The sequence below is a fragment of the Thermobia domestica genome, chromosome 7 (genome assembly GCF_964235325.1).
Source record: "Thermobia domestica chromosome 7, izTheDome1.hap1.1, whole genome shotgun sequence".
Classification (NCBI taxonomy): Eukaryota; Metazoa; Arthropoda; class Insecta; order Zygentoma; family Lepismatidae; genus Thermobia; species Thermobia domestica.
Window position 1 is genome coordinate 203,212,501 of NC_137460.1, and position 23,440 is coordinate 203,235,940.

Sequence of the window (23,440 nt, forward strand, 5' to 3'; positions counted from 1 at the left end):
CTTAATGTTCCCGTGCATGGTAGCTGACTTTGGCTTTCGCTATTTTTCTCATTGATTTCTTTATTTTCAAGTCTTTGCATAAACATTGTCCTACTCGTGCAAAGAAGGAGCACTTGAGGTACTACTAAGATATGTACGTGAAAAGGCGATTACTACCACCAAAACAGAACACGAATATTGTAGATGAAACTTTTAAATGGCAAACAATTTAATACGACTCAGATTTTCTTATCTTGGCCTAAATTTATTTTCTTATTTAAATTTATCGTAATTCAATGCCTTCTTTCGTCGAATGCTTTTGAGAATACTTCATTGGCAACTAGAAATTTTTCGCTAAATATCTGATAGAGTATAGACAATAAACTTAGAGTAAATTAGTAAATGATACAGATTATATTTTTGCTTCGCAAATTTTTAATAACATCCTCCAAATATACTCAGCTTGAGGAAATGATGAAATGTTCGAATTGATTATGAACTCTTGTACAAGGATTACAATAAAGAACTTAAGATCCAGTTAAAATTAAAAACTAAAATAAATTAGTCATATTGGTAATATTTAAGCATAAGCGACGTGAAATAAGTACTTTCTAAATATTTATGAAACATTAATAAAGCACTTAAATTATGACGAAGAAACGCAGAATAGGTATGATTTAGTCTTTCTGATCACGTACAGAATGAACAAAAATAACATTTCGATATTGGTAAAATACGAATTTCAACAAAGCGGTAAAATACGTGAAAAAGCAGCTTGTATATATGGTGTTTCAGGGAGAAAGAGGAATACTTTGGAATATAAATGTCAACATAGGTGACTCTAAGCAAAAAAGTTAATTGAATATGAGCCCTATTCTCAATGGTTTCAGAGTTACAGATTGCGAACAATTTCTGACCTTATGTTGCTTATTGCTCGCTCTGTAGTTAATCTTGGAAGGGAAGTTATTGAAGGAAATTGGAAATCAACGTTACCATACAGTTCCCTTAAATAAATCTTAAATTAATGTTACATGTACTCTACAACTTCCCTTTCAAAGACACCACCTGCCACAAGTTGCAAACCGTTGGAAAAGTCATTCCATCAAATTTTAAGTGCGTTATGTCTCACCGCTGTAAAGTGACGACAGACTGAGTAATAAGCAGCCTAAGATAAAAAGTGGTTCACAACCAATAGCTCTCAAACCATTCAGTATACGACCAATGCCCATATGAAGTTGTCTGTTTAGAATTAGTCATACTACCGTTTCTCAAAGTATTGCCCTTTTCCCTTGAAACATCCTATATGTTTAATAATTTGTAGATACAGTATGTTATCTTTGAAGTTAAAAAAAAAAAAAAAAAAAAAAAAAAAAAAATGAGCAAAATATCTATCGTAAGAAGGAAGGAGCCAGAAACCAGATATAGTGGAATTTTATTTCGCCATGTGTTATAGCTCAATATTCTAAGAAAAAAAGAAAGAAAGAAAGAAAAAAAGATTTCCTCAGAAAATCTTACATATTCAGAATTCTTACATACCTGTGTACAAGGTTATGTGGATTTTACTGAAAAGCTTTTTTTCTATTCTGGAACTTAAGACAGAGGATGGAAGAAAAAAAGTAATGAAACTAAACTACAAGTACTACAATATTTTGGTTATCATGATCCTATTCTTCAATTCTACACAACACGTAAAAATCAAAAATACTGAAATTACAATACAAGACACCTCACCAAAAATGAGAATGCGAGCCCTAAATATTCCTTTATCAATAACTTCAGAGATTGAGCCATTTATTTTAACGTGAAAAAAAAAAAAAAAAACCCGAAGTCCTTATAAAACATGTATGGTAAATATACCCCATTTCACAGATAAATTTATGGTGTCATAATTCTTTTCTTCAACCTAAGCAAACAATTGTACGCAATGTTGTTCATACTGTTGCGTATACTGTTGAAACATGATGATCGCTGTTCAAAGTTAGCAACACCAAAAGCATACAACTTATGAAATAAGGAATAAAGATGTAGATACTACAATATCTAATAAACTTACCCATAATACAAACATTTCCTTCAATTTATGAATTAATTCAATTACATTTACAATTGATGATTTCAGTTATCACGCGTTAAAATAATTTGTATTTAAGGTGATTGTAGTTTCACAACTGAACTTTTCATTGATACACACCAAAACTTAGCAATATCAGGAAAACAACACATCATCTCCACCTCGAAGGAAGTAGTCATTTTAGAGAGATACATAATTCTTCTAATACTCTTAAATTAAATTTATATCAAATGATTCGTATTTTACATGTTCGTTTCTCTAATCCTTGTCTGTGAAGAAATTTATAGTGTATGAGACCTGCACAATTTCATATTTACTTGGTGAAAAAGATAAAAATATATATATATATATACTTTCCCAAATACAGAGCTTAGAAAAGTAACGGCGACACTGTTTACACGTCAGAAGGATGTGTCTCAGCAATACAGGAGTTCCGCAGGTGATAAGGGAATGTGAGACGATGAAGTATGGCGAGAGATAACGACTATGTGTTATTCAGTCAAAACAAGCAATGTTCTAGAGAAGGCAATTTGATGCGCCATAACAATATGTTTCGGAAACACGAACCACGTGCATGGATCGAGATTGAAGTGGCAAGTGGGTGCAGTCCACAACAATGTTTTCCGGGACTTCGTGGCGACCTCTTCGTCAAAAGTGACCACTTCGCGGGAAGCACCACAACACAAGGAAAGACATCACACATACAACATGGTGATCGCTGCGGTACATTGACAAAGGTTGACGTGCTGACGGTTATGACGCCTTCCACACGTGTGGTAAAAAGGATACAGAGATGGGAGGCAATTAAATTCAGGGAATGTAGCAGATGTTTTTATGTGCATAAAACCAGATAGGAATTATAACACTGTTCTCATTACTTGTATAAGATCAGACCTTTGACGAGTCTATACGTAAAGGAGAGTCGTACTACAACGTACGTTAAAAAAATGTAAATAACTTTTCACTGATGGTGATGTCCTGTCTGATATGAACCAATGATCTAACCAGAAAGAAAATATTACATGAATCATATAATGCACTTCCAAACCAGCTTGTCTAAGATCGACGATATCAATGGACTACAGTAAGATATGAAAATAGATGCTAATAATTGGTTAAAAGCACTACGAATTGATTTTCAACTGGCTCCATTCTTTCTTCGAAGAGTGTAAAGATTATACATATATTTCTAAACATTCAATAGATTTGGGTAATATATTGAATCCTGGAAATGAGATGCTCGGCATGGCTCATTGGTATCAAAGAATATGGTGATGTTTGAAGCTATTCCCAATCAAAACATATTAGAAATACTAACTAAATCCGAAGTGTAACACACGCACCTAAACGTAAATATATTCACTAATATTATAAAGGTAACCAACAAAGTTCTGTCAGTTTTTGTGGAGGTCTGCGTTAAATTGTCCCTAGGACACCGTAAGTTGAATGCGAATGGAGATAAGGCGAAGGTCAGTTCTTGGTATGGGTATATCCAACATACTATGGGATCGTGGCAGTCGAGTTACACCGTGAACTTGCGTAAGGACAGAATGAACATGGAACAGAATGTCACAAGGGTGTGTATGCTGTACAAGTTGAAAATGGGGCCAAATGCCGCTGCAGCGCGGCGGAAAATATGCCACGCTTTTGGTGAGGGTATCGTGACTACGTAGAAAGTGCAGTGGTGGTTTAACAAGTTTAAGGACGGTGACGAAACACTCGAAGACGCACCACGTGCCGGAAGACCACCACATGTACAATTCAGGCGAACAGTGGCCAGATATGTGAGGAACTGGGACTACAATTCAGTATGAGTGGAGAAACCATTCGGCAGCACCTACAACTTGGAAAGCACTACAAACTGAGTCGATAGGTCCCACATAATTTGACTTCGAGCCAGAAGGCAACGCGAGCAGATACTTGCGTTTCTTTGCTGTCTCGTCTCAGGAAGGAGCCATTTTTGAACAGGGTTTGATATGTGATGAGAAGTGGGTCTTGTACGAAGCTCCACGGAGCCGTTATTATTCGTTACTATCCCATTAACTGGTTTCAAAATAGCCGAAACCAGCACAGCACTAGAAGGTCTTCCTTGTGTGTTTGGTGGACTGCTCGCGGCATCGTGCATCTGGAACTGCTACCAGCTAGTCAGAGCATCAACGCAACTGTGTACTGTCAGCAGTTGAGCCGTGTTGAAGAAAAACTTAAAACTCTGGAGTCAGCACTTCTGAATCGCAAAGGGGACCTCATGTTGCAGGACAACGCTAAGCCCCACGTGGCTAGGATGACCCGGGACACCATTCTAAACCTTGGATGGGAAATACTATTGCTTCCGCCATACTCTGTGGACATTACACCATCCGATTATCACCTGTTCCATTCCTTGGACAATCACCTTAGAGGACGCCAGTTCAAATCCCTAGTAGAGATGCAAAATGCACTTGATACCTCCTTTGTTTTACGGCTCATTAGGTTCTATTACGATGGAATCCATGACCTTCCAGAACGTAGGAAGAGGGTGTTGATGCTGATGGGGATTATTTTTGATCGTCCAGGTACGTCTTAGGTGACATATCGATGTTCGAAGGTGGTGGGTGAAAAAGCTTCAGAACTTTCTTGATTATCTTTATAGGCAGGAATAAAAACCTAATTTTCGATAATAAACTACTTATTATTTACAATTATCTAAATGCAGTTTAACAAGTTTATACAGTACAGAGAATGATGTATGTCATCTCAGATTTGTACCGCTAATATGGAATTTATATCTTAGCTCTTAACTTAGAACATACCCAGATATTTTCTAATAATTATAAACCTCTTTTTCTCAATTTTAATGATTATTCATAAAAAGAAATATTTGGCTAGTTATAAACCTACATGTAAAACGAATACAAAGTACGACACACCATGCACGTATTGTAACAAACGGGCAATAAATTCAACAAGTTGTTCAAATGAAGCCATTATAAAAGAAGGGAAAATAACTGGAATTGCAAGAGTTCCGACAATTTTTTTTTTTTTTAAATAAATACGTGTTTTGATTTCTACTGAGCAAATGGCAGGCTTACATTACACTTGACAAGTTTCATGTGAGCCTGAATAAGCGTTGACACTACGTGGAAACTTTTCAAAAACTTCCATAACTACTGATTTAAGCAAATATGAAGTGCTTTGTCTATCATATATGTTAAGTAAATTTAAATTTACCAATTAGTATATTTTGTTTCAAAAATTGAATTTTTATCATGTTCTCAATTTCGTGAATGTTCTATTTGGTCGCACTTGAGTACTCGTTCACACTTCCAGCTTGTGTAAGTCCGTTGATTTCAATGAACAACACCAAGATATCAAAAAGGATGCTCACAACTGATCAAAAGCACCACAGATTGATATCCAACTGACTCCATTCTCTCTTCCAGGCTTGTGCACATCATACATAACAATAAATTTCTTCATTCTCTGCTCCTTACAAGGAATGTGACAATTTGTGTACTGCAACTCGCCTACAAAAAAAGTTTTGGAAACAATGAAAACCATTTCTAAAATATCGAGAAACTAACATTCTAGTATGCAACAATATCACAAGAAAAAATAAGGCAAAACAAATAGTTATCACTCAACGATTATACAGCAATTATATTAAGAATAATTAATACTTATATAGTATGTGTCTTGGGAATCACAACGGTATTATTATATTCCTAGTGTAATTTCGGGAACCAATTCTGTTGCCTTCGACTTCTAGACAGCAAAAGACAGCTTCGGCTTCAGAAATATTTTCACACTTTATTTAACTCACGTATTCTGTTTAATGTTGTTTAAATAAAAGAATTAGTTTTTTTTTTTATTTTTTTTTTTCACGTTAGCACGAAACAGAGTTTAGTAAATCATTTGCAGTTTTAATTTTCTGTTCTGCATGCGTCTTCCAATTACACTCAGAGAAAAAGTCTTTTACTTGACTGTTACACGAGAATTTGTATTCGAAGTACAGAGAAGCAGTAACTCACTATAATTTGTGGATGTGTTTGAGAAATACCCTTGTTAAGTTATAAAGGCAGAAGTTCAATTAAAGTATATTTTAATGGGTTAAAAAGTACCTTCTTTTTAACACAGTGTTCGAATCCAACTTCGATTCAGTATTAGAAGATTGTGAAGACTCTGCATTAGATGAAGAGAAATATTGGAGCTGCATACGTTTAGAAAATTGTGTTAACCCTTCTTTAATCTTCTTGTAGAATATTAATATTCTAAGTTCTATTATAGTTATTATTTGGAAATCAGATGTTCCTTTCGTATTATTACAATTATAAAATTATGAGTTAAACATTCTAAGTTAGTTGCAGAGCTTTTGATAACAGCGCTTCCAATATACTACGTGTTCTGTCAACCTGTCAGAAGCCAACTTTCGTTAACTGTACAGTAGTTTAATTGATTTTCCCTCGAAAGCTCTCCGTTAAAACTTTTAATTACTCCCTCCTTAGTCCTTTAATTGTTAGTAATGTACATCTTGCATAAACGGCTAGTTTTAAGCATGGTGAACCTAATACTTCAATTTACCTATTTTTAAAAATAAACCTCGAAAATAGTTAAATATTAATTGGGAGTTTGATGCAATAAGGGCGTAAGTCTGAAATATGCATTTGGAGAAAACGATGTTGAAAATTTAAGTGGAGTTTTATTCTTACATAAAATAATGTAATATGCAGCATTTTATTCCGATATCGAGTTGAAATTTTGACAGGAGGCTTAACAAGCATGATAAAAACCACTCATGCATTTGATGCAAAAAGGGAGTAACCTTTTAAGCGTAGGGCTTACGCCCTTATTACATCAAACTCCTCAATTCTACTACGATACTTCCTAAGTATGTAACAATGAAATAAATAAATAAATGAAAGAAAATCTGTGACAAATAATCGGGTAAAAATAAAATAAATCTATTATGTTTAGTTTTCTTTAGTGCCTGAATTGTAAAAATACATTGTGAACTACCTTAAGACGAAAGAAATGGGCTTGTTCTGTAGTGCATATAACAACGGACAATGTATTTCCTCATTCCATTCACTACTCGGAACGTGGAACACAGATATAGTCCAATGATCTTCCCTGAACACATTCCTCATTAATTCAAGCTCAAGCATACGGCTCGAAGCCTGTTAAAAGGTAATTCACGATTAACTGAATTTCATAGACCAAACCACTAACACTAGATATTGGACCCTCAATTAACGTGGAACTGTAAACTATTAGTTCAGTGTAGATAATAAATACATAAAATAAAATAGAATTATTACTGAAAATACGTCAATAAAAAAAAAAAAAAAGTTTATTCAGTGCGCAAGAAACAAATAAAATCCAAAGAAAACGAACTTCTACAATCTCACAATTTTGAATGCAGGGATGAAAACAGCTCTCAGGTACAATGTGTGATCAAAAATATGATTTTTTCCCCTTTTAAGCAGCAACTGCTGACGCTACACTCATTTGATGTAATTTGTTCGATAGTTGATCCGTTGAGACAGCCAGCGTCAAGATGAAACACGTTCTGACTTGTCAGTCCACGTCCAGAGCCGCTAGAGGGAGGTCGTGTTTACCGTGTCTTTCGCGCATCATGGATTTCGAACAACGCGGAATATTAAGTTCTGTTTCAAGTTGCAGATAAGTGCCAAGAAACTCACGAAATATTGAATTGGTGTATGCTGATAATGCTGTAACTCTGAAGACTGTTTACAAGTGGTATGAACAATTTAAAAGCGGAATGAATCGGTAGAGGATAAGCAATCTTCGGGACGTCGATTAACCACAAAAAAGAAAACGTGCATAAAGTGCAAAATTTGTTCGTTCAAATAGGCGAATAACTATTTAAGAGCTTACCGAAAAACTTAGCATCTCACAATTTTAGCATTTTAACCGCCGATTTGCCAATGAGAAGAGTGGGTGCGAAATTCATTCTCCGACTTTTGACTGACGAACAAGAGTTTTTGACCGATAAAAATATTGGTGTTTGTCCACATCCACAGTACTCTCCGGATATAGTACCATGCTAGTTCTGCCTCTTCCCCAAAATTAAAAGTGTGCTTAAAGGAAAAAGTTTTGACACCATTCCTGACATCAAGAGGGTTACGACAGAGCAGCTGAACGCCCTTCCAAAAGCCTTCCAGGAATGCTTCCAGTCTTGGATTCAACGTTGCGATAAGTGCATTGCTAGCCAAGGTCAGTACTTTGAAGGAGATTAAATCAAATTCCATGTAAGCTTATTACTTTGTTTCTAATATGGTAAAATTATTCACCGTATCTTTTGACCACGTCTCGTATATTTCGAAAAATACGGAAATACTTAAATTTTAAAATATGAAAATAAAATTTTTGACACCTTATTCATTAGAAGTATGAAACTTTGAATACAAGGGAACCTTAAAAAAGAAGATATTAAAAATATGTATTTGAACAGCACTATTAAGATAAATATTCATGGGTTTTCATTTTGTTACTATGTTTGTTATATTCAAAGTAAATTTAGATATAATATTGGCCTTGAAATGTTAATTTGCTGATCGAATGTAAACACACTTCATTTCTTCATTCAGGTATATGTCTTTATGTACAGTATGACAAAATACAATCACCTTCACGTACAAATTCTACATTACTGCTCTGAGCTTACATCAACCTCTCTATACTCGTATTTAGGCCTTGCATTCTACTCTTACTTAAGCAAGATGCAATTATTGTTGCAAACTTACGGTGAGTCACACGTTAAGCATCATCCATTGAATTCTTCGATTACTGTATTTGGGGAAACTGGAAGTTACACATCCTATTCATTTTAGCGATGACACGTACTTAACTTACTACGGTATCCAGGCATAACTGCTAGACACCCTGTAACCGAAAAACAATTATATATATATAGATATATATATATACAAATAAATAACAAAGAAATAAACAGATAAATATGCTATTCTAAGTGCTAGCATAAGGATCTTTTCCCCCTGCAACTCGTACGCAGAATAGTGTTCCCACATTTAGAAGACCACAGCAAACGTGTCACATACTCAAGATGGCCATGGTTAAAAGTAATTTTGAATTTGATCGACTCTGTTTATTTATTAATTAATAGAATAATCTGCAAGTAGGTATCTAATATTTACCCTAGTAATTATTAAGATACATACCAGTTTTCAGAATTCAAGTTTTCTCACCATTTTTCTCGGCCTTTTCAGTTTCTCTACGTTCACAATATATTCCACTTCCCGCTTTTACGTTAAGGAAAATTTGAGTATTCCGTCATTCACATCCTGTAAACTAGCGAATGTAGAGGAGAAATGGTTAATTAAATTTAAAAAAGAACTTGGGATACAGGAAAAAGTTAACTGTATATTGAACTTCAAAAGTACTAATAGTATTACATAAATATCTTCCATTGCTATGCAAATTGAATAATACATAGCCAGACAGAAATAACTAACAGTTAGATGTAAAAAATGTATTCTGAAAATTGTTTACTTTAATGTTGTTCTTTACTGCTAGATATTTAAACTAATCGCAAATAATCTCTGTCAATCTATATACTGTTAATTATATATAGCTGAAAAGCTTTTCACCATTTTCTCTTTTTCTGTTAGGTCCCTTCAAAAGTATAAAACCGGATTTATACTGTATACCAAAAGGTACAACTATTCTACGAAAACCATCTAGCAGTTTTCGAGGTTTACATAACCCTTAGTATTTCCCAGATGATTTTGAGATCTGTGCGTTAACATAGGGGAATCCAGAGTGGATCAAAATTAAAAAAAAAAAAGTTAAAAAAATGCCTATTACTCTCAAAATTTCCCGCTTGAGGGACATGATAGGGAAATGTGAATGTTACCCTTTCAAAAGCTGTTCTGTTCTAAAGAGAGTGATGTATGTACCATGATCCTAGAATAAATAGGGATGATACTGTAGCTGCTTGACTGCAAGTCTATAATTTACCTTTAAAAAGAGCCATAATTTAAAAGGGTTAAGAAACATTGTTTGGGATTGATATAGGTTAACAAAAAAGTTAAAAAAATGCCTATTACTCTCAAAATTTCCCGCTTGAGGGACATGATAGGGAAATGTGAATGTTACCCTTTCAAAAGCTGTTCTGTTCTAAAGAGAGTGATGTATGTACCATGATCCTAGAATAAATAGGGATGATGCTGTAGCTGCTTGACTGCAAGTCTATAATTTACCTTTAAAAAGAGCCATAATTTAAAAGGGTTAAGAAACATTGTTTGGGATTGATATAGGTTAACAAAAAAGTTAAAAAAATGCCTATTACTCTCAAAATTTCCCGCTTGAGGGACATGATAGGGAAATGTGAATGTTACCCTTTCAAAAGCTGTTCTGTTCTAAAGAGAGTGATGTATGTACCATGATCCTAGAATAAATAGGGATGATGCTGTAGCTGCTTGACTGCAAGTCTATAATTTACCTTTAAAAAGAGCCATAATTTAAAAGGGTTAAGAAACATTGTTTGGGATTGATATAGGTTAACGATTGGGGATAATTCAAAATTTAACCCCAATACTTTCACTTAAATAGCATAATTAGCATTTAATAGTAATTCCTAATGTTTTTTCTTCAGTTCGCGACTTGTATTATACGAGGAGACAGATTTGATTTAAATGAAACAAATCGATTTAAATAAAAAAATCAACAAAAATGATTTTTTTTTCCACCTGCACAGAAACTTTAAATATAGTGTTCAATCACATATCTGCCTTTTCACTGTCCCGAAACAAATTCCATGGCAAGACATACCAATAGAAAGGAAGGAAAATCGCTCAAACTCTATAGACTGAAACTCAACTTACTATATGTGTGTGTGTGTGTGCATAAAATTAACTTCTAGTATTACTTTGAAGTTCCTAACTATATTTTAGACCTAGTTTTAACAGGAATCTTTATACAAGGGAATTTGCTTTAAAACCTAGTGAGAAATGCAAGTGGCAAATAGGAGTGCAGCACAGAATTGGGGCGCCGCATGTCCAACTTGTATCACTGTCATTCACATTATACTACACCAATAAAAACAGTCGTTTCGAGTGTATATATTGTAAAATGAAAGGAAAACTTTGAGTTTTACGTCCCAAGATTATGCCGGCTAGGGTAAGCGAGACGGTGGTAATGAGAAATGGTGATATGAAGGAAGTGGGAGAACCACGAATAAACCCACGCACACGGTGTTTGTTCACCACAAAGTTCACTTGGCGCGAGCTGGGATCGAACCAGAGACCCCCAGCACCAGGGGTGACCACTGAGCCATCGCAACTTCTGTATATTATATTGTGTACGATACCCCCTTTGAAGGACTATATGGTAAATATGATTTCATTATGTTATTTTTATCACTTTGATTGAACTTGAGGTATGTTGAAAAAAAAAGTGCCAGTACTTAATGTTATTCCAAAAGACCAAGACCAGTAAATAAACAAATAATAATAATAAAAAAAAAATGCATACATGAGTACATTGCCTCTAACATGAGTTATAATGACGAAGCCGTAAAGCAAACTGTCTGGTCTTTACGATGTAATACTCCATAAGGAAACTATAATAAAATAGGTCTGCAATAGTACTGTGGTAAGGAAACGTGTGGTCATAAAAGTGTCTCAAAGAAATGGGCATGGGGTTCTGTACCACAAAAATGTTTTTCCCACTAATTTTGTTTATACAGTCCTTTTCATTGACGATGCACATGCTCCCTACAGAAGCACCACCGGACTCCAGCTTCGGTTAGAGATAGTACTTGCATACTAGTGGTCATCTGGCACAGGACGGTTAGTAGTCTTTTGCTTGACAGTCTTTATAGCATATGTCATAACGAGGAGCATGAGTTAAGCCTTCCAAAAATCAATCTGTACACAGGAATGAAACTCGTCCCGCAAGAAATGTTTGAAGGTCGTAAGAGTATATTTAATCATAAAAGAATGAAATGCATTGCAACATAAGGTATGATCTCAGATTCTTAACCTGCATGATTGTTGTTATATCAAGTTCCAAATCAAGCAGTCTTCATTTGTGAAGTAATTTAAGGTGCTGATTGAGAATAATAAACCATTTCCCTTTCAATTTTTTTGCCTTAAATGATTCCCTAAGATTCTAGGTCCTTATTAATCTGGCACATGCCCAAATTATTGTGCATAGGTTGACAATAAGCATGCAAACTGATGTACCCAGGAAATAACTGCGTGCTATGCTATTGCCATGAAATTCACTCAAAGTGCCTTAGAAATCGTTTCTAAGGGTACGAGTAAAATATATATATACATACACACATCAACTTGTGTTAGGAGCAGTTAAAAGCGAGATTGCTATGTAAGTGAATCAGGCCAAAAGCGTAGCAAGGGTGCCCGCGCCAAGGGAACAGGCGCGTTAGCAACAGAGGTGCGCATATTGACAACGACAGTGCATATAAACATAAAAGATTCCGTACATGGTGCAGAAATACTGCGCCGTAGGAAATTAGTAGGGTTAAGTGCTATATCGCGGGACCAATCTTAGGAAATTTGTCGGGTCAGTTGGAGAATTTATTTAAGTTTGTGAGGAAGAATGAATGAAAGTCAGGTAACGGGAGTAGTAAAAGCTAAGAAAATGGTTGAGTTTGTAAGTTCTAAGCGGCAGTGTATGTGGAGGTGGAGGTGGACTATTTCGCGGAGACAATGCCGCGAAAGGAGCGTGTATGTTAAGGCTGTCAAATATCATGTGTGAGTTATATAGAACTATTGAAAAATAACGAGAGACAGTTGTTGAAATTTTACGAAAGACACGGTATGTAAAACAGGCGAACAGTGTGTGGTAAATGGTAAATGAATTGAAAATACAGAAAAGAAAATGAAAATATTATTTTCAGCGTGGGAAAATGGTACCGTACGTGGGATTCATTTTCTTGAAATTGCAAAAGTTTACAAGCCTGTTTTGAAGGTAAGCGACTTCTAACTCAAAGGCAATGTACATCTGCACAGTGTACAGAAGCTATATTTTATCTTTACAAGTGAAACGTTACTAGTATGAAATCATGACAAGTCAGGGTTTGCCTAAGCGGCCTAGCCCGAAAAAACCCGTTTTTTTTTCGTATTGAACCCATCTAAAAAACCCACGTGGCTTATTGTTAGTATATCATTAGTACAACTAAGGTGATCACATTGAAAATGATTTTTTCCCCCAGATTTTGGACTTTTCTTGGGCGAATTAGATGCTTTCACGTTAAGGCACACATTAACATTCAACATAACACCTTCATAAATCTCTGAATGCAGTGAAAAAAAAAAAAAAAACCTTAGTTTGGGATAATTGTGGAGCAAATTAATGTATGGATTATGCTTATAGCCTGTTTGAAGTAAAATAGAAAATACTTTCCGTGAATAGTGTGCTTCCCAACTTGGCGACATCGAGGTTTTACGGATTTAAGGGCATAGGTGCAATGATGTAAATACGCTAGTTGTTGCTCGGGGCAAGAACTCAACTTAGCACCCCCCAAATATTTACCCAATTAGGCACCCGGGGAACAAGCCCAATTAGCCACGTTTGTTCCCCTAGTTACGTCACTGCATAGGTGCCGGTACTACCAGGAAATATGTAAATACATTAGTAAAACTATCAGAATGACTTCTTACCTTTGATGGTAAACACAAGTAATTATAATTATAGACATACAAGTAATCATTATTCTTCAGTAAAATTTGGTTTTCCAACAGCAGCAGCTTAGTTCAGTTCATTTGTTGCTACTCTTCAAATATGCATTCTGTAGAATCAACAGCAGCAATAGTGTAAAAATTCTTGTCAAATTTAAGACGCTTAATACTTGGAGCTCTGACGACTACGTAACGCTAACTATTTCAAGTGCTGAATTCATACTTCCATACTAGTGGAAGATTGAATGTACAGTAAAGAAAGCTACATCCTCGGAAAAATTCCGTTGTGAAAGAAGCGCTCGGGAAATTCCCATAAACGAACGCACAAAGCATCTGAAGTGAATACTTCAACAATAAAACTATTTATTTTACGCTGGAAGATATATAATTTGATTTAAAACATTTAGATAACTTTACAAAATATGAATTATACCTTTGTTTTTTAAAATTAGTTTTCGGGAAAGAACTGTCTTGCAACAAGTGCTCGGGAAATCCCCGTAATTGAACGCACAAAGTATAGGAAGTCAACTTCAACAATAAAATCATTTATTTTACGCTGGGAAATATTTATTTCATATTCGACATTTTAAAACATGAAAGATATCTTAGTTTTAATTCAATATATTTGGCATTCACATTTGGCGAACGTCACTGAGGCTCCTTCTCGACACGATCTACATGTCTCCACGTGTGTGGTATCTGCCTGTATCACACACTACAGGGTACAACTTTCGGTCTTCTAAGTTTAAATTTTCAGGCTACAAGGCACGAGATACGCTAAATTTCCTGTTTAGATTTTGGAGGCATACCAACGTAAAATTTCAAAACGGCGGCCATTATTATTATTATTATTATTCAAAATAACGGGCATCCACGCTACAAAGCTTAATTTTCGGTCTTTTAAGTTGAAATTTTCAGAGTAGAAGCACGAGACACTCTAAATTAGCTGTATAGATTTTCTCGGTGATCCGATGAAAAATTTCAAAATGACGGCCATTTTTCAAAACACCAGTAAATAAAAAAATTGTTGCAAGTTGTGACATTGACTATCTTAAAACGTAAGTCACATTTTAACACGTTTGCCGCAAACGCATTGAAATATTTCGAAAAAAAAAAAAAAAACAAACGAAAAAACCCATATGGGTCGGGTTTTTCAGAAAAACCTGGGCTTTTATCCTATAACTACATTCCTCTTTACATGCACAGACTCATTTTAATCTACAATTACGGCATTTATTTTGAAGTTTGGCGTCCGCTTTCGCCACGTTTTTCCGCTATCTCCTTTCCACACTTTCTGCAATTTGTTATTAGGTTCATTAATCCGTGCTCTTCACAAACTTTTAAAAAATTTTCCTCGTTATTAACGCATTGCTTCACAAATGTTAAAACTGTTAGTTCATTGCCGTTGTACATTCGCCATGTTGATAACATAAATGCTCGTTTCTTTCCCACAATGCAACTGTTCGGTTACCTTGCGCCAAGTAGTTCCCTCCGCTCGCCGTATAGTCCCATGTTTATAACAGCTTATATATAACAAATAAACAGATTTTTCGACACTCTTATATATTATCAAGCACACAAACGATCTAATTATCCATATCTTTCCTGTAAATTTTAAAGATTTTCCTGGAAACGGACGCCCAACTTTGGAACTTAACCCATAATTACAATTTCTATGACGGACTATTCTTAATCAGTACCTATATTGTCCGTAACGTATGATAGTAACCTTATTCTAAAGTTAACACAAACTAGACAGGTTTCAAACGTACCACAAGTCGATGCCACGAAATATAAACAAATTGCTTCCCATGAAGGTTAAAAATATAAAGCTTACGTTTAGCAGAAGGGGTCCAGATCTTTTCCTTAAAAAAAAAAAAAACGGTAATAGTATACATGAGAACGCCGTGATCTGCGTTTCTTCTGTGTTCTATTACCACTTCTACATGAAATACCATAAATTTTTGTACGTAGTGCAATATTAAGAAGTATCCATGTGCACAAGACATGCGATATGCGTTAAATCCCCCCCCCCACACGCACACATAGTCATAGATAAAGTACAAGGGGACTACACATGCAGATATAAAGTACAGGTACGTTCTTTTTTATTTTCGTATCAGTTGATAAGTAAATCAAAGTCGCTTTGTTACCCCCTTGGTAAGTTCGTAGATACTCAATGAATAATCCCTAAAAGTATGAGCGTCCAGCTCCTTCGGGAACTGACGCGGCTTTATGTATACTATATCCAAAAAAACTTACAATTTTGGTGATTTCTGTTTACATTAACTTAGTTTAGATTAGTTTATGTTATATTATATTAGTTTAGTGATCCAGCATAATTTTCCAAAAAAAGTAATAGAAATTCGCTTATTTCTGCTGGTAGATTACGGTAATTCTTTAGTAATTGGGGGCCAACACTAAAGAAGACAGAAGAGAATGTGCCCTGCGGGTGTCTAACCCGCCTTCATTCGCTGACGCTCGCTCGGCAAGTCTGAATTAAATGGTTAATCTAAGCCAAACCAATGTGAATAGAATATCGCAAAAAAGTCGGTAAAAACCTATCCCCCCTCCAAGGCTAAACACTACCCTAGATTAGTTTAGGTTAGCTTATAATAGATTTGGTTACATTACGTCTAAATACTTGCGTCATTCATTTCTCCTGTAAATTTTGTTTTTTACATGCTTCTGGACTTCTCCTCAACATACTCCAAAAATAATCGGAATTTATATTCTGCACCTAATCTCGTTGTTAATCTAAGCCATCTCGTTGTTATCAGTATATCACATAACATACCATAATATGTTTAAGAAAATTACTACTTTACAACTACATTCAAGAAAATATTGTTCTGTTATTAAATAACATACCGGTAATTAAAAAAAAAAAAAAAAAAAAACTACTACTAAGCGGAGCTTTGAATTTTACTTGCTTACCATGAAATTCAACCGACTCATTCTCAAACGCGTCGTCAGTTTCTTCTTCTTCTTCTTGTTGCTTTCTTGCCCTGGCTTTCACCTTTGGACAGTTTATAAACTGAGGATTGTGACGGTATTGGTGCACTTTATACGGTCCACTAAGATGAACTGATCTTGTTAAATATGTTCACTGAATTGTAGTAAAAGGTATTGTTAGAGTGAAATGTTGTTCACTATTATGTATTGGAGAAGATGATAAACTACGGTGCGTATATTATGCGCTAAGATAAACGCCACATTCACTGGTGTTGTGTTGTGGTACCGGTACAGAACCATGTAAAGGATATCACGATAAGCAGGAGTTAACTTACACTGAAAGATGAGATGGTGTAGACTTCCTTGTGAATCTCCACAGTAACAGGAAGGAGTATTGCGGTATCCTTGCTGATATAAACGATAGGGCGTTTGGGCTAAGCCTAGATATAACCTAAAAAGTAAGCAGACGTGTCTCCTCGTCCAACCTTCGGGTGAAATCCACTTTTTGGTCGTAGGACTTGGAAATATATTCCAGAAGTGTTCACCTTTGCCATGTCTTGTTTGCTCTTGGTAGCGTCTCCAGTTTTCTTGTCTTTGATGCTGAAGTAAAGCGTGTAGACTCTGTGATGGAAGAGGGATGTTGATGATATGATCTTCCTGTGTTCCGATCTTTGCCAGTATGTCTGAAACAGTGTTGCCAGGTATGTCGAGATGTGCTGGACTGTAGAAAAAGGAGGCAGATTGACCTCTTTCCCTAAGAATCGAAAGTTGTTGTTTAATATTACTATGAATCCATGATACTCGATTCGATAAAGCCGTTGTATGTAAACTTTGTAAGGCACTAAGGCTATCACTACAGATGCCGAAGGAACGATATTTATTCTGTATTGCATGTCTTAAGCCTGTGCGAATAGCCCATAGTTCTGCGTGAAATATAGACATTTGATTTGGTAATCGTTGAATTACAAACTGAGCTGTGTGGGGTATGTATATGCCCACTCCTGTATATTCCAGTCTTCCTTGCGTTCGTTTGGAAGCATCTGTATAGATCAGAGTGCGGAAAGGATGATGTTGCTCCATATAATTTTCCCATCTCGGCGCCACGCTTCGCGGACATAAGAGATTCGTTCTTTTGTTAGTGGTGATTGGAAATTCCAGTTCCACTGATTGAAGAGTGGTAGTATACTGACTATTATAACATGGCAGGCGAGGATTGCGATAGATAACATGTGTCCAACGGCGGAGGTTAACATAAGCCTGATACAGCCAGGGAAGTCTGTGGCGATACGGTAAAGAACCGGTTCGATTTTGTGTATATAGCAGTTCCAATTTCGGAATAACTGTAGATGAAGAAGTTCCTAATCTGCTCATGATGTATCGGGCAGCCGTGTACTGTGTTTGTATCTGATACGGTATTGTACCTGCTGCTTCTAAGAGAGCATTTGTCGGTGCAGATTGCGGTAATGAGAATATCGTGCGGTGAGTAAGAGCTTGAAGTTGGAGAGGTATAGTACTGAGTCTCGCTGGAATCGGAGATAGGAGGTAACCGCCATAATTCAATATGGATTCTATACATTGATGAGATATTCGAAGGAGTGGTCCTATGTCCGTCCCCCACTTTTTGTTGCTAACACTTCTTATGATATTGATGTAAGGTTGAATCTTGACCTGAAGGGATGCTAATTGAGGCTTCCAAGATAGACGGGAGTCAAAGTGAATTCCTAAGTAATGAATCTGTGGTTGATGTGTCAGTATGTGGTTGTCTATTTGCAGTCGAAAGTTTCCAACTTGTCGTTTCCTTGTGAAAATGGTATAGGTAGTTTTCTCCCAGTTGACGTGCATACCGTTATTTAAGTTCCAATGTTGGATGTATAGTAGAGCGGCTTGAAGTTTGTGTTTGGCTTCAGTTAAAGATGAGCTGCGTACATATATTAAGTGATCATCGAAATAACTCAGGATTCTGACATGTTGTCTCAATGCTAGGTGAAATTCTAGCATGTAAAGATTGAATAGAAGCGGACTGAGACATGACCCTTGAGGTAGTCCTTGAGAGGTGATGCGCGGGTCAGAGATTTTCCCTCGATATTTTATACTAATATGTCTATTAACCAGCCAATTGTGTACATACCTGATAAATTGAGATGGTATTTTTGTATCTGAAAGATGCTGCACCAGTCTATCTAGGTTGATCCGATCATATGCTCTGTCAAAGTCCAATTTAAGAGCCACTACATATTGTCGATGTTGAAAGGCTTGCCAGATGTCGATGAGAAAGGTGGAGAGCGCATCGTGCGTAGCCTTACCTTTACGAGCTCCTATAATTGTAGGTGGAAGAATATTATGGTATTCAAGGTACCATTCCATTTTCCGTAATATAATTTTTTCCAGCACTTTACTGAGGCAGGGAAGCAGTGTAATAGGTCTATAACTGTTGGCGTGACCCACTGGTTTTTTCGGTTTAAGAATCGGTATTACTAAATGATATTTCCAATTGGGCGGTATATGTCCCGTAGACCAGACATATTGATAGCACTGCTGTAGTAGTTGATGACCTGAGGCTGGAAGATCTTGCAGGTGCTGATAGGTGATCCGGTCTGCTCCCGGGCTCGTGTGTCTTCCCGCAGATAAGGCTTCTGCAAATTCTTCAGAGTAGATGGTTGCGAGGGCAGGCGATAGTGATGTAGTAGGAAGGTTTGACATCAATGCTGTTCGTGAAGACAAGGCTGTTGGGGCCGTTAACGTGCAGTGAAATTCCTCTAACCAGGAGGGGTTGAGCTGTGGCGCTGCCTGTAGAGGGCGTGACGACAAATTGTTCCTTATGAATTTCCAGATGGAGTTTGCGCTGGTTCCTGCTTGGAGAGTGTTGCAAAACTGTTGCCAATGTGATTTACGACATCTTTGTATATATTGTTTGAGTTTAGCCTGTGCCTGTTTTGATAGAAAGTATGTTTCCGGAGTTCTATCATGTAAATATTGTTTCTGCGCCTTTTTACTATTGTTCAGTAATTTTTGGCAATAAGTATCCCACCATGGATATTTATAACGTCGAAGTCTTTCTCTTCGGGGTTCCCTGCTTCGTTCCGCCTGATGAGCGCCGGCGACGATGGAATCCGTCAAGTGTTGTAGTGAGTTGATTCCGTCTGTAGGCTGCAAAGAAGTGATTGCATAGTCTATATATACCTGATAGTGTTCCTTGTCATAGATACTGTTGACATGGGGCATCGGTGTAAAAGCGTAGCCTGGTGGAGATGGTGATCGGGCTCCGTGCAGGTGTGCCAAGTTGGTGATTATAGGATAGTGATCGCTGCCTCCCGTGTAGCCGTACACTTGCCAGGTGTGTTGAAGGTAGATGTCTACACTAAGCAAAGTTATGTCAGGTGCAGAAGGAGGTGAATTCAAATTGGGTAGGCGAGTAGCCGTTCCATCATTTGCTATTAATAATGATTGTCTTTCCAGAGCCTCAATTAGGTGGTCCGCCGCCCTATTGTTTCTCGATGATCCCCATAGTACACTTTTAGTATTCGGGTCGCCTGCGATGATACATGGTGGCCTACATTGCGTAAAGAAGTATGTCCAGAGGTTCGTCGGAATTTCCTGGTTAGGTGGAGAATATACGTTTAGAATATGTAACTGGTTGTATCGGAAACCTTGTGCTTGGATTGGCGGTTGCAACAAAGGATGTTGAAGATCTATCAGTTGGATTTCCTCATTAGGAATCTGTTTATGGAAACCAACAGCTACTCCTCCATAACCATCTATCCTATGCTGTTTGTACAGTCGATAATCAGGAATCCTTGGGGCATAGTCTAAAGAAGTCCATGTTTCTTGTAAAAGTAGTATCGTGGGTGTAAAGATACGGCATAGATGCCAGAGAAAGGGTTCCTTTCCTCTGAGTTGTCTGCAGTTCCATTGTAAAATGTTGAAGGCGGAGTTAATGACCATACTCTAGAGTTCGGAAGTATTCGCGTAAGAGTTTATAGAGCGGAGATTCTTCTGTGGGTTGCGTTGAGGATTGAATACCATAATTGATAGCAGCATATTTTTCGATACTAGCCAATAAGTTGTGTAAAAAGGTGGTTAATGAGTCCTGAGAAGGATCAGTTACGGCGGAGGTCCTTGAATGGCAAAACGTCCTGCGACGATGTATGGGTATGCTCTCTTCTGGGTGTTCTGGTAAGTCTTCCTGAGTCCTACGTTGTTTACTGTTTAATGATCCTGTAAAACACGAGTGTATCGTCTCTTCTGACGACCCCTTCTCTTCGTCTTGCCGAGGCGCTCTACGTTTTTTGCTTTGGTCCTGCGTTCTTCCCACAGGCCGAGGAGGAATTCGATGTGTTGATGAGGGAGTGGGTGGAGTGAAGCGGGAGGGTGCGGGTTGGAAGGAAGTGGCTGACGTGGAGGGGCCCTTGAAAATATAGGGTAGATCCGGTGTGTGAGAGGGAGAAGAGGAATTGTTGACCGGGTTAGAGGAGGTTTTAGGAGAAGATGGTTTGGTCGAGGGAATAAGTTTTTGGGCTTCGTTATATGTAATTTTCTCTGTCGCCATTAGTTGGTTGATGCGTTGATGGCGTTTTCGTTCTGGGCACTGTGGATCAGTGGCCATATGTCGCATCCCACAATTAATACATTTGGGATCTTGCGTACATGCATTGGGGTCATGAGGAGCTCCGCAACGGTAACAAAGTTTTTGTTTTGATCTGCACGCCCTCTGAAGGTGGCCAAGACGGTAACATCCCTCTCTGCATTGTTTGACTGCCGGTACATATGTGTGTACGGTATGTCCTGAATGATACAGTGAACAAAAATCCGGAAGACGTTGGGAGTCAAAAGTTATTACTACGGAGTGAGTAGCTCGGATGTCCGAATCCACTCGCTTTTTGATGCGTCTGACGTGTATCACTTGTGCTCTACACTCTAGATTGGCTTGTATTTCTTCTTCTGAAAACTCCGGATATACACCGTGAATAATGCCCACAGAGCGGGTTGTGTAATACGGAACGAAGGCCGACCATCCATGGGTTTTGAGGAGGTCATGCTGAAGGAACTCATTCGCCTGTTGGCCAGTATGAAATTCTATCTTAATAAGGTTTTTCCCAGTGGGTTGAAACGATTTAACTCCCATCACTTTCGTTTGGAAGAGTATTTTACCGAGAACTTGCGGGTGTTTACGCACCGTAGTTGCATTATGGTCTGAAGTAGAGGCTGGTACAACATGAACCACATATGGTGGAGCATGATGAGGTAAATATAAATTAATCGCCGGGGTGGAATTAACTGTGACTTCGGTAGCTATTGGAATAGTCTCGTCCATGTGCACCTCGTTACCGCTAGGACTAATTGGTACAGTCACTATCGAGGGGGGAGGGGAAGCACCTCCCGATACCTCCGCCATGAGGCGGGGTAATTGTTCACTAATATCACGAGATTATTTGGAGACAAACACTTCACTACAAATATTACACACACAAAACTTGAGTTGGGGTACACTAAGAGAATCGAACTATCACTTGTACACTGGTAAGGTAGAGCGACACTATCTTCGAACTTGTCACTTCCGTTCTCCGCGTCAGTTTCTTTCGTGCGCTAATTTAGATTTCCACACATAGCAGACGGTCACTATTTAATTTCCTTACCCAATAAGAAAGCATGTTACAAATTGTTTATGACGTTCTGCCTTTTGACGTCACTAAAACTGATGTACGAGTAGCTATTGGCTAGAAATGGAAAAACCTCCATCTAGTTTTCACACTAATATCGTACCTGGGTGTGGATGCAGTCGCTACCAATTTTTAAAATAAAAAGAGAAATCCTGGGCCGTTAACTATTACATATTAAGTACTTGAGTTTCTGAATGACCCTCGTACATGTAAAAATTACAATTTGTAACAACATTATTTTCATATTTTATCTCAACTTCTTAATTAATTTTATTCCAAATATTTATATACTTTAACGTACAACGATACTTGTATTTCAATCCCATACTTGTATTCCAATCCTTACTTGTAAATCATTGCTTAATTTATACACTCATTTTAACAGTGAAAAAAATTATCCTGTTTTGCACCTAGTACCAAACATAGTTGAAGAAATGCCGGATGACTTCTGTATAAATTTATTTAACTATGTATCTACACATATTTTCATGAAAAACATTTATTTATTATTTTTTACATGTATTTTACAGTAGACATAGAGACATCTTTTAACTTACCGACCTGGCAACCTTTATCGGCACAATAATGTCGGATATGTTGATAGTTGGTAATGATGGTGGCTTTGGATTGAGGTCTGTGGTTCTGGTCGACAATTTAACGGTAGGCCTAATCATTGTAAAACCGAAGACGTTACCTTGATCATCTTATTCATGAATTGGCGTAGTAATTATTTCGGCGAAGTAGTATGTGAGGTAGAAATATGAAGAACGAGTCTGATATGCAGCTTAAAAGTTTTATAGCGTATTCTTGGAATAAAACATTTATTGAAGAAAATTAGATACAGGCGAATGTTCCAACCATATATTTTTCATAACATTAGTTTACATATAAACATGCAAGTGTGCAGGTAAAATTTAGGCGCACTACTTGAAATAATTGCTGGAAAATGGTTATTTCATTAATTTCCTTCCTATTGTTGTCCAAAAGGTTGAACGCTGGGCGATATAATATTTCATGTGGCATAGAGGAACTTCAACAGGGCCACCAGAAGTAATAGTTGGTATTTTACAATTGTTTCACGTTTGTGTATAAATAGTGTCTGGACATATACCGGG

General features: G+C 37.0%; 2 protein-coding genes across 3 annotated transcripts in view; one reads left to right on the forward strand and one right to left on the reverse strand.

Moving 5' to 3' along the window:
* Nucleotides 1-316: 316 nt before the first annotated feature.
* LOC145689468 (uncharacterized) lies at nt 317-22,060 on the reverse strand. Its single transcript, XM_081763635.1, has 4 exons — nt 20,689-22,060; nt 16,651-20,474; nt 8,794-8,932; nt 317-5,553 (listed from the first exon to the last, which is right to left on the reverse strand). The coding sequence occupies exons 1-2, from the start codon at nt 22,058-22,060 to the stop codon at nt 16,846-16,848; spliced, it is 5,001 nt and encodes a 1,666-aa protein (XP_081619761.1). The 3' UTR covers nt 317-5,553; nt 8,794-8,932; nt 16,651-16,845.
* Nucleotides 22,061-22,888: 828 nt separating this feature from the next.
* Nucleotides 22,889-23,440, forward strand: part of LOC145690673 (uncharacterized) — a 30,107-nt gene continuing 29,555 nt past the window's right edge. The window contains exon 1 of one of the 2 annotated variants that reach the window (XM_081765808.1): nt 22,889-22,985. The gene's annotated coding sequence lies outside the window, so the exon portion shown is untranslated. The remainder of the gene's footprint in view (nt 22,986-23,440) is intronic. The other variant, XM_081765809.1, reaches the window with a different exon arrangement.

What these genes read in the sequence shown, in the direction of transcription:
- LOC145689468 (XM_081763635.1), bottom strand. Translation starts at nt 22,060, where the DNA reads ATGGCGGAGGTATCGGGAGGTGCTTCCCCTCCCCCCTCGATAGTGACT. An exon ending in ATATGCTGCTATCAATTATG is followed by an intron (nt 20,475 to 20,688) that starts GTATTCAATCCT and finishes GGACTTCTTTAG; the next exon opens with ACTATGCCCCAAGGATTCCT.